The sequence below is a fragment of the Peromyscus leucopus genome, chromosome 18, assembly GCF_004664715.2.
Source record: "Peromyscus leucopus breed LL Stock chromosome 18, UCI_PerLeu_2.1, whole genome shotgun sequence".
Lineage (NCBI taxonomy): Eukaryota > Metazoa > Chordata > Mammalia > Rodentia > Cricetidae > Peromyscus > Peromyscus leucopus.
Window position 1 is genome coordinate 36,104,097 of NC_051078.1, and position 12,125 is coordinate 36,116,221.

Consider the following 12,125-nt stretch of genomic DNA (forward strand, 5'->3'; position numbering starts at 1 on the left):
GTATATGGGAGGTTCAGCCGACCCAGTAAGAAGTTGATTAGACGGGAGAAATGGAAATATAAAAGACCCTATTTTTAAGAGTAGCAGTAGAGAGATTTGGATTACATTCCGCCACGACATGGTTTTCTAAAACCTTCCTCTTTTTCTATTGTTTTCCCTCTGAATTCGTGGCGAGAGCTTTTGCTGGTCTCCTGTCTCTTGACTTTACCTGTGGACAGCAGCGTAAGGTGTACGCGTCTTGGACACGGTCACAGAACCTGTGGCTTTCTGTGTAAGGAGGGGGAAGGGGTGGCGGGGAAGAAAACAGATGACACATTACTGGTCTCCCCAGCGCACACAACACCAATGAGCCCCCTCCAACCAAACGTTGTCCAGACCTGCAATTTCTGATGGGTGGTGGTCTGAGTCCAAGAGTGACCGGAACCGAAAAGCAACTTCAATTTGCCCTCGGTGAGGACGGACAGCATGAATGTCTAGAGTTGAAGGAGGCAAAAAAAAAAAAAAAGTCTGAGCAATTCTGATATTAGAACGAACCACAGAGGGGGCGGGACCATCCACGGTGCTGGCAGGGTCCTCTAAAGTCCTGGGGGTTCTCACCCATCATGCCGAATTAAATGCTTCAACCCAAAGGTTAAATTTTCCTTTACTTGGTTGTCTCTGTTGCACATGTTGGAGCCAAACTGTTTGCAGAATACACTTAGAAACTTAACTCCAGGCCCACCCTCAAAGATACTAGGCTGAAGGCAATGGAGAGCAAGTATAGTGGCTTAATTTGACAGTAATTTTTGGACATTTTCTGCTCTATTTATTATTAGCATGGAGCCCTTGACATTCATTAATTTCTAGAGAAGATACAAATACTTAGATCATTTTGCCTTCCCAATTTTCTTATCAGGGCAATTACAATCTCTCTCTCTCTCTCTCTCTCTCTCTCTCTCTCTCTCTCTCTGTCTCTCTCTCTCTCTCTCTCTCTGTGTGTGTGTGTGTGTGTGTGTGTTTCTGTCTGTCTATACATGCATGAGCACATGAATGCCGAGTGTATATGAATGTATGTATGGAAGCCAGAGAATAAGTGTGGGTGCTATTCCTTAGGCACTGTCCACCTTCTCCTTCCCCGTAAGTTTTCACTTTGAGACAGAGTCCCTGACTGGCCTGAAACTCATCAAGTAAGCTAGGCCGGCCAGTGAGCCCTAGGGATCTGCTGTCTCCATCTCCTGAGCTCTAGGATGACAAGCACACACCACCACGTCCAATTTTTAAAAAGTCAGGTCCTTGGACTTGCAAAACAAGATCTTCACCTACTGCGCTCTCCCCAACCCCTTTTTTAAGAGTTTCGAGTCTTACAAACTGACTCTTAAAGCAATGCCTAGTTTGGCACACCCAGATTACTGGGTGACCTGGAACAGATTGCTTTGGCTCTCCAGGCCAGTGTCTGTCTTGAGAATGGAATTGCTACAGGACTCAGTGAAGCTGTGCCGTCCTGGGTCTACTAGGGGGCATGTGGGGCTTCTCACCCTTCCCTGCCACCCACCCCTTCCGCCTCTGAGCCTAAACCAGTCAACCAAGTCGCCCCGGTTGAATGAGTAACCAAACAGAACCTGCTGACCAGTATCGAAGGCTTTGGTGGTGCCCTTCAGCACCTCAAGGGTTAAGGCAGCCACGATGTCAGCCTGCCGGGCGATGGCGATGGCCCGCTCCACAGCTTCACAGCCCAGGGAAGTGATCATCTGTGTCCCATTAATGAGTGCCAGGCCCTGTGGGGGAAGGAAGAAAAGTTTCTTAGTGTGTTCACCGCAAGGGACCCACAGGCCAGCAGGTCTGGTATCTTCTGCTTCGGCAGGAGAGACACCGGCCAGTCGGCGGAGCGCCGTGTCGTGGGTGTGCTTTCACAAGGGTGGGCCAGTCACGCAGATCCGCAGCACATCTGGAACCATTAGCACAGCGCTGGCCCAAGGGTGCCCGATGACTGTCCCCCTGTCAAGGCAGCCGTGTGACCCAGCAGCGAAGAATCTGAGCAGCATCGACAGCCCTCCGGGTTGTGTTGTTTATTAACTTTCTCACCACGACAGAGACAAGACATCTGCAGACTATCCTGGTCCAAAGCTGGGGCTGAGAGCATCTTCAGGGGTTGACTGAGCAGATCTTATCGAGCTCCTTAAACACTGGATTTGAAATTTATGTTCTTAGAGAACCCTCAGGGACTTGTGCCGTGACTCATCTTAAATATTCACGGAGGAGCCCTCTCTCCAGGGAGCAGCTATGAATCAACACATCAGTTGTCTTTGTGTCAAGGAGCCACTGAGGCTGGCATTGAGGATGAGACAGGGCATATGTGATTTGTTAACACAAACATGTTTTTCTTGACTTCCTTACCTCTTTCGGTTTCAGAACAATGGGTTTCAACCCATGGGCTTCTAGGACCTGTTGAATGATTAAAAGCATGAACGTGGTTATTATTTGGAATATCAGCTTAATTTTTTTTTTTATTTCGTATGGAGCCCAGTGAAGTACTTTCAGTTCCAAAGTTTGTCTTATAAAAGACTATGCCTACATAAACTGGTTCTGGCCAGATTCTTGAGGCCAGCGTCTATGTCTATTTAGTTGGAAATCAGGCTTAGTTTTTAAATAACTTGTGGACTTTTGAACCAAGGCAACTTGCCTACAGAATACATTTTGCTTTCAAGTTCTTCTGTGTTGGGTGTCAGGCTTTGAGACTCACCCAGATATACCTGCTCTCAGTTAAGGCTGGGCTCTGGGCTGACTGTCTATATGCATGCTTCTGCATCCAAAGCAGGACCCCCAAATAGTCCTCTGCCCTTGTTTCTGCAACCTCTGTCACCGACAGAACCTCAGAGCAGGACTTGGGAGCAAATGTGTGCACACTAATGAAGAGGAGACTATGGAATCCCCTCAACAAGGTAGAGCTAGAATCCCAAGAGGAAAGGGACAAAATATGCTTTCTCTCAAATAACCAAAGTACAAGATGCTGCTACATTGAGGTTCTCCTGGGGGTTGGGGGGATGGAGTTAAAGTAGGAGAAAGACAGACCAATGTCACTTAACTCTGTCTATTTCTGGAGGCCTGAGTACTTCTTACTGCAGGGTGTTGTGCTGGGCTGAGGGTGTGAACAGTAGAGACCGTCAAGCTCAGGGCAATCAGGTCACTCATAGGCTGAATGCTATCAAGCATACATAGGGAAGAAATAACACATAACCACATATGTGTGGGTGACCTGGAAAGGATCAGAGGAACAGAGTGGGTAGATTCCTAGAGGACTTTTCAGAAGAAAAAAAAAATAATGAGAACAAAGTGTTGAGTGATCTGCTTAGCCCAGAGTACATTTGAGCTGCAGGCTAACTCTAGTTTCTGCCATGGAGAGCCTTGGGTAGAAGGGACTGTGGGTATCACATGGAAAACAACACTTTTGAAGCCACATCATGTCTGAACTTTATCCTCAAGATGTTTAACCAGGATGTGTTTGGATTTGCTGTTGAACAAAGTCAGGCTGGCTGCCATGTGAAGGTATCTGAGGAAACACTGTCCACAGAGACAGAACCAAGATAGGCTGCATGGAAGAAAGATGACCTGGTACCCGGATCCCCCAAAGGGAGAGCTAGTTTTTTCTTCCTCCTTGGTCCTCTGTCTCTTTAACTTACTGTCCGGGTACCTCTCATGCCTGCTCATAGAGGACACTTTAAATGATGCGGTGGGCTGCTCGGTTGAGAGTTGCTCATGAAGAAAACATTAAAAGCTTTGTGTAAAACACACTGTTCTGGTGAGCTCATCAAGGAGTACAGATTGTGCTTTCTAGAGGCCACAGAGCAAGCTCTTCTGTCTTTCAGAACTCTCACCTGTAAGACGAACTCCCCAATACAATTATGACCCAGTGTGCCTCCCCAGTGGGCACCAGCCGTCTTATGAGTGCAGAATACATTCCTGAAATTAAGACTACGCTCCCATCTAGAGCCACACATCTTGGATGCTGGCAGGGGACTAGGGAAGCCAATCTCCTTTCCTGGTGTGCCTCCTAGGCTGGAGGTGACTCATCCGTAACTGATCTGCCATAAAGACAGAGTGGCATCCCACACATGGGAGTCTCCTGGCTCCAGCTGAGGAGAATCACTACGGATGAAGCTGTTACGTGAGGCTTACGTATTTAGCATCAGCCCAGCCACTCTTTGGGGACCACATCTTCCCTTCTCCGATGAGTCCCAGAGCAAGATGAGAGAGGGGTGCAAGGTCTCCACTGGCACCAACAGTTCCTTTCTCTGGAACGTAGGACAGGCAGGAGGCTGCGAGAGGAGGAGGCACCGGTTACCTCGAGAGTGCTTATGCCATTGTGGTTTTCTTTCCTTTGCCAGTGAAGACAACCCTCACTCCCAACAGAGTCTAGAGTCCTTTTGTGGCATACATAGCCAAGGATGGTCATTTCTCAGGCACCATTAATGTGTAAGAGAAGCAGTTGAGCCAGGCGGTGGTGGTGCAGGTAGATCTCTGAGTTCGAGGCCAGCATGGTCTACAGAGCAAATTTCAGGATAGCCAGGACTACACAGAGAAACTCTGTCTTGAAAAACAGAGAGAGAGAGAGAGAGAGAGAGAAGAACCAGCTGAGTTGTTATAAAAAGAGACGAGTGTAGAGGGAAGAAGGAAAGAGGGAAGAAGGAAATAAGGGAGGGAGGGAGGGAGGGAGGAAGGGAGGATGAGGGAGAGAAAATGTGTGTATGTGTGTATGGGGGCGGGCAGGCATCCAGAGGGAAGGACATGGCCCGTGCTCAGGCTGTCGTGACTCCGCTCTTGGGATTCTACCAATATCTCAGAAACACAATTACGAACTAGCTGTTGCTCATCACATCCTGGTTTACAAGAGCAAAAAGTTAGAAATAATTGAAATACAGAATTAAGGGGCCTTCATGTGATCAGATTATATGCAGTCATTAAAAGCTGTTGGAGAATGCTTAAAAACTGTAAATGTTTACTTTAAAAACCATGGGTTGTTCTAGAAGGATATGGCACACCAAAGTATTATTAACACAGTTCTTTAGGGCAATACATTTGCAGGCAAAACTCTCTCTCTCTCTCTCTCTCTCTCTCTCTCTCTCTCTCTCTCTCTCTCTCTCTCTCTCCAATCATTCAGTTATCACCTCATACACTATGTCCACTTATGCATACGCTTGTGCTGCTTTTTAGAAATTTCCCCAAAAGTTACCCCCCACAAAAGGAGGCTTCTGTTTCCTAAAATAAAGCCCTGATGGTGGTGATTGTTTCCACAGCTGTTGCTAAATAATATCAGTTAGACACATCAGTGCCAATGATTGGCCAGCTTCCAAACTATAGCTGACCTGGGGGACCTCAGAGCAGCAGGGACCCAGGGACGCCTTAGCTGTGCATCCATCAGGAATATAGGTGCATTCAGAATTGGAGTTCTACTGTCTTGGGTTTGAGGCTTGTGGTGGAGCAGAGCTTGCAGATGGGTGTTGTGATCACTATGGATCTGTGCAGACAGCCCTATGGTCCATAGACTGTGACCTTCCCTGGTCAGTGTGTCACATTTATGAGTCCCCTGTGCCCTCTGCATAGCAACTCAAGCGTCTGGTCTTCTCTGCAGGACATGAGACCTTACTTCTTTTCCTACTCCTTTCCCCCAAGGATCCCTGGGATTCCCAGTGACCTGATGTTTTATCCTGAGCTGTGGGAAGGGACGGCTTCCCGAGCCTTGCGAATCTGGTCTCCCCTTTAAGGACTGAGTTGCGCTGCATCACGTTCTGTCCCACAACGGCTTCATGGCTAAGTCAATTGTTAACCTCTTCATGTGTTGACCTGCCTTTTAACAAAGTTAGATTTCCATGTGCAAGTGCAACTTGTCCATCATCTGGGAAACCCTAGGAGTCCAGATTCCCGGGTATCTTGGAATGACTTGGTGCAATTTCTCTGATCATAGACGGGCACCATTGAATAGGAAGCTCTGTGTAGGCCTGAACTTACTGGCATACTGGCAGGGCTCACACTTATCTTAAACGCTAGATGAAGGATATCACAAGATGGGTTGACATTTATGGAAATAACTAGGGCTGCCATCCCTGCTACCTGACAGCTGACTCTCCTCCTTGCCAAACCTGTTTTACACTCGTCTTGATCATTTTCCTTGTAACCTTGGCATCTAGTCATCCAAATCTGCTTTTGGGAGTGTGGCCAACTTCTCCGAAAAGTCAAACTAAGGACCCATGGCCTTACCATTAAATACTTCAATAACTTGTTTCAGGGTCTCCAAGGAGATCCCGCTGTATCCTTTGGCTAGAACATTGATCCTCAAAGCCAAGAGCATCCGGCACCTCTCAGGGCTGAGTGGTTTCCCGACACCTACAGAGCAGAACTGTCATTTTCTTCAAGAAGAAAAACAAAACAAAAACAAGTCCCTCGCCTCCTGCCTGCCCCCACCTCCTGGGTCCTTCTCCACTTCTGACAGTCTCCCCCTGGCTTTCTGGATGGACAGTGATGCCGATTGCCTGTCTTGCTCCTCCAAGCCTTGTCCAGACCAAGCTGGAGGCCCAGGTTCTCCTTCTCAATTCCTTCCTTAACGTCCTTCAGTGGACCTCACCTTCCCAGACGCCTTTAGACTACTGCAGGGAGGTCTTGACACGGCTTCTTCAGTGTGCTGGGCCCAGGGCTCATCCTACCTAGCTCATGCCCTGAATGCTAGCCTTGTTCTCTCCCCTAAATGCACTCCTCTCTTCATAGGATTGGATACATGCTCCTATCTCAAGCCCATCCCTCCACCAGGCCAATTCTGTTTCCTGAGCTGCAGCAGAAGGTTGGTCTGGTCTAATGCCATCTGTTCACACTCCTGGGTCCCCGATACCCAGCCCTTGAATGCACTTGGAACACATCAGCTGATGTGGCTGGTAGCACTATCTAATCAATCATGCGATCTAATGTGATTTAGGAGGCACCCAATACCAGGAACAATTTACCTGAAGAATGGGAACGAACTAAGTTGACCTGGAGCTCCCTGAAAGAGAAAGATGAGAACCCTCTTAGATACCTTGCGTGAGCATGCTCCCTCCAGCTGGGAATACAAAGGGGACAACCGTAAGATTTTAGATGGGCGGCCGCATGCAGTGATAGGAAACAGCAGGTCTTGTTCTCTCCTGATGAGTTGGGTACAAGTCAACTCAAGCCTCACACTGTTCACCGAGATACATGAGAAGCCTGGCTGTCTTCCAGGGTTGTGTGAGAATTTGTTACCCAAGGCTTGGTCTGAAACAGTGGTTCTCAACGTATGGGTTGCGACTCCTACATATCAGATATTTATATTATGATTCAGAACGGTAGCAAAATTACAGTCATGGAGTAGCAACGAAATAATTGTATGGTTGGGGGTCACCACAACATGAGGAACTGTGTTAAAGAGTTAGAAAGGTTGAGAACCACTGGTCTAAAGCAAGTGGTCAATGAATGTCCATGTGGCAAACGTGAACGACCTCCGTGGAGGCGAACTCTCAAAGTTGGGGCAGATGGGTTGCGAGCGCATGCACCTGAGACTTACTGTAGCTTATGGACGGGGATTACCGTTCTGGCAAATTTCCCAAAGCCTGTGGTGATGCCGTAAACAACTGGAACACAAAATAAGCAGACACCTCATGATTAGACTCAACAGAGGTTTCATTCTGTCCATAAAAATAACGTCAGGACAGCCGGAGAAAAAGGTACCTGTCTTTTCTTTTATGATGCTGTCTATGACTTCCCTCGACTGCTGCACTCTCTTCTCAGCAGTTGAAGTGAGCTAGGAAGGCACGGGCCAGAGTGAGCACGTGAAAGTCTTCCAGGTCCAGCGGAAATGGAACCGTCCCTTCTTCCCCCTTCCCCACATACCTTTATCTTGTAACGTCCCTTTCCCAAGTTGACCAGATCCTCCGTGCTCAGACTGTCCCCATCTAAGGCAATGTACTACACAAAAGGAGTGAATTTCAGTGAGTCGGGGGACCTTCTGAGGGCTAGCCTTGGACACAGCCTGATGCCAAAGATATTTTAATTATGGTTGTGAGGCATCAACGTGCTAATGAAGAACATTCCTGGCTTACAAGGAGACTGGACACGAAAAGCCAGGAAAATCGAGGCCAGGTTCCCTGTAGTACGACATCTGAGATGGTTCACTCAGACACCTCTCCTTTAGGTGTGGTATTCACTCAGTACCACCACACCTCATCCCCCCCCCCCCCCCCACACACACACATACACAAAGAAAAGCGGCTAGCAGCTTACCTTTTCAGGCTCCCGATATTTGCTGTATCTGCAGCCAGGTAAAGGAACAGACTGGCAGTGTGCAAAAGCCCCAGCCCCACCAAGTTCTGCCCGGCCGCCCCCAGGGCTGACCAAAGAAGATGCAGAAAGGATACAGGAAAACTCCTTCCGGCTGTGAGGGAATGAAGTCAGGAGACATCACATCGCCTTCGATGACTGAAACAAGAAGAGGAGAGAGGGGGCACTTGCAGACCACAGAGTGCCACCTTTGGGCCGCTGCCAGACCCGGGAACGGCCCCTCCCTACACTGAGCTTGCATGGTCTGGCCATGGCTGCTGGAACAGGACCTCCTGCTTTTCCCCTCTCGGCCTTAGCGTCTTTTTACAGGAAAGCCAAAAAAGCAGGAAGGTAGGCGTGGGACCTAAGTTCTAGCCTGCTTCCACCTTTTACTCTGGCGGTCACTTCTTTTAAGTCTGAAAGCTCAGCACCCCTCTGCTGCGGGCCTTAGGTCGACTGAGGTCTATGCCATGGTGGAAGGATTCTGTAATTGCAAGGGGATTCAGATCTGCAGCCTTGGTTGGGTTCAAGTGCAGAATCTTGTCACTTAGGACCCTGCCTCTCTGCATCTGCTGCAGCAGGCTGAGGAAGGTGGTTGAAAGTTTACTTGGCACAGTCAAGTGTTTCTCAATTTTTGACACAGGGGCATTCGGCAGCCCGTCCCGTTCCCCTGCGGGGCCACGCACCCACTTCCACGAACTCGTTGTCCTCCAAGGCCACCTCCAGCAGGTCCTCGTTATCCAGCAGGCCCAGGCCCTTGCAGCGGCGCACGAGGAAGCGCACTTCATCCACCGAGGCGAAGCCACCGTTGTCGGCTTGTTCTTCATGTAGCGCCGCACAGCCTCGCGGCCCAGCCAGCCGACCGTGAGCCTCCCGTCCTGGCAGGGCACCGCCAGCCATTCCCCACGCACGTGCACCGTGTACCTCGGCATGGCCCGGTTACCGTGACCGTCCCTCTAAGCAACAGGCCACTGCGAACCCAGCGCTGGCTCCTTCCCTACCTGCCTACCTTACCGTCCCAGACTGGAGAGCCTTTATCCTTTGCCGGGGAGGGGAGTGCCTGCCGGCCGGGGTGTGGTTGGCAGGGAGATGGAAAATGGATTTTCAAAAACACACCCCTTCCCTCGCCTTTACTCATTCACACTTTGAACAAATATTTATTGCCGGCCCTGGTGTTCCTTTGGCCTTTTTGGAAACCGAACTAGGAGCTGGGGAGAGAGGTATGGGTAGGTGAGCCCACCCTTGAGGCAGGCAGCCTTGCAGACAGACAGACCAAGGGTCTCTTCCTCTGGAGGTCTGAGCCCCGCTGGTAACCCCTCCTGATCAGGGTCCCCAGTTCTCTCTCCCTTTCTGGGTTCTTTCTAGAAAGCTGCTCATAAACACCATGTCCCACCCCACCCCACCCTCCCCCTTTAGGGAATTACTCAATTGGGAAAACGCATCCCCTCGGTCAATTGTGACACCCCGGAGTGTGGCAATCCTCATTCATTATTTATTCTACAAACTCATTCTACAAACACATGTTGAGCAATCCCTCCCCGACCCTGATTTGTGCCTCTGAAGCTGCCTGCCACTCCACAGAAGAATGCTGAGAAGCCCAGAGATCATTGTCACAACTCAAGGTTGTGTGTCTAGAGCGTGAACAACAACTTATGGCCCTGGGGTGAGTGAATTACCAGTCTGTTTCCTCATCCAAAGGCAAACTGTGGACTGGTGTGCTTTGCAGCATCTAGCTGGAATAAATCCTGGCTCTGTGGTTTATTTGATTCCTCTGGGCTTCAGCTTTCTCGCCTACAAAACGGAGATACCACTAGGACCTATCCCAATGGGCAGCTGGAAAGACGGAATGAACTCAGGTGTTGGGTCAGAGTCTGCTGGATGGGGATGCTACAGAAGTGTTTGGGGTTACTCTCACCGGGACTTGGACTTCTAACGCTCCACATGACCTCAGTTGTTTTGTGAATATTCCTCATCTTGGCACCTGGATATCCCCAATTCACCTAAGCTTCTTCGCTGCCAATAACTGCCAACCCCTGTTCCCACCCAACCCTCCCCCACCCGTGTGAAGGACACTGATGGAGTGAAAGGGGATTCAAAGAAATGCGTGTGCTTTAGTCGTCCGTCAGTTCTGAGAAACTGATCATTCCAGCAGAAAGCCTGTTTCCACTTTAGAACAGGTACAGCCCCTTCTGCCAAGACCCACATCCGAATCCAGGGGCTCTCTCTCGGGGTCTGATGGAAGTGTGTTCATCAGACAGCCACACCCCGACCGTGCCCTGCATTTTCAACAACAACAGTTTGATAGAGATGTTATCTTCTTCAGTTCCAGTCTCCATCCTTCAGGACACACTCTGAATTCATGTCTGCCCATGAACCCAACTTCTGGATTCTTTCTTCTCCTGAACCCCAGTGGTTATGAAGCTGCCCTAGTTGTCCATACGGTGAATGCTTAGCCCGCATCTCTGCCTGTATTTGGGGTGGAACCCGTGCCCCAAGCCCTTCCGCTGGACCGTCCCCCGCTTACCCCAGCGGACTGTTGCAACACGTCCCGTGGTCATGGGGATGATAGACAGCCCCGCCCTTTGACTCATGCCTCCCCAAAGGGAACTGCCCACATCCTCCCCTCTCCTCCACCTGCATCCAACTCCCACACAGGTCTCATCTTCTACACTTCTGGGAAAGCTGTGGCCCTCAGGTGTGAACCACCTTCATTCGGCCCCCATTCATTCATTCATTCATTCATTCATTCATTCATTCATTCATTCACCAAGTCCTTCCTGAACACCCGGTAGGTGCCAAGCTCTCTGTGCCGGGTGCCGCAGACAAAACGAGGTCCATTCCCACTCAGGCACGTTCCTGGGCTTGGTGTCCGGAGATGAACAGACCCATCAAGATGGAGATGCCCAACTACCCCTAGGTCATCCAAACTACTGGGTGCCCTGGCTGACACCCCAGGTGGGCCCAGCTTTTGAGGAATTCCAAGATGATACCAGTTTCTGGTGATGTCACGCCTGGCCACGTGAGGACTCTACACACAGGCCCCAGACATCATGTAGCCAATTGTCATTTTGTCCCCATATCCTCGTTTTCTTTGCTCGGTGGATGACTGCTACGCTGCTGTCTTTCTTGAGGCTTTTTTTTTCCAGGGCTGAGGACCGAACCCAGGGCCTTGCGTTTGCTAGGCAAGCGCTCTAGTGCTGAGCTAAATCCCCAACCCCGAGACCTTTCTTAAACCACCTAAGGCTAGGTGGGTGGAATTCTTTCTCAGACTGTATTAGCATAACCAGTTTGGTTTTTTGCATCGTTTAGAAATTTCCTCTCTTTTACTTCCTCTGGTGATCGTGTGCATTTGCTCAGACACAGAGACAACTGAACTTGAGCTAGTCTTTGGTCCTAGGGAAACCTGTAGCGTGATGTGTCTCTGGCGCCCCCTGCCTGCTCCAGGGAAGACATACAAGCGAGAGCTGCGTGCTGGGATCGGGACCGCTGTAATCCACCAAGGGAAGGGGAGCAAGATGTCTCTGGATTCCAGGACTGGACAGGAACTTCTGATGCCCGCCTCATCTTTAGGGGGTTCTGAATCTTCACATTTTTAAGGGGTACCCAGTGATGACACACATACTCTAAGACAACACTCCTCCCCTTGGCTGGACTTGAATCAGGAATGGGCTCAACTGGAGTATCTGGAATTGTGGCGGTCTCTCCATGTTAACACGGAGGTGGGAGGGGTCCAGAGTGCAGGGTGGGAAAGGGAAGCACATGAACCAGGAGCACCGATAGCTCTGTGGTCTGTCTATCTGTGAGTCTTAAATAATACTCCTCTGCTCTTA

General features: G+C 49.8%; 1 protein-coding gene across 1 annotated transcript in view; it reads right to left on the minus strand.

The window, feature by feature from the left end:
* Positions 1-9,505, minus strand: part of Hal (histidine ammonia-lyase) — a 29,059-nt gene extending 19,554 nt beyond the window's left edge. The window contains 14 exon segments of the mRNA XM_028880239.2: positions 209-267; positions 378-473; positions 1,607-1,754; positions 2,374-2,421; positions 4,153-4,292; positions 6,232-6,357; positions 6,969-7,006; positions 7,544-7,610; positions 7,708-7,780; positions 7,870-7,944; positions 8,260-8,287; positions 8,394-8,454; positions 8,982-9,107; positions 9,110-9,505. Coding sequence (XP_028736072.1) covers positions 209-267; positions 378-473; positions 1,607-1,754; positions 2,374-2,421; positions 4,153-4,292; positions 6,232-6,357; positions 6,969-7,006; positions 7,544-7,610; positions 7,708-7,780; positions 7,870-7,944; positions 8,260-8,287; positions 8,394-8,454; positions 8,982-9,107; positions 9,110-9,227 — 1,203 coding nt within the window. The 5' untranslated portion in view covers positions 9,228-9,505.
* Positions 9,506-12,125: the final 2,620 nt, after the last annotated feature.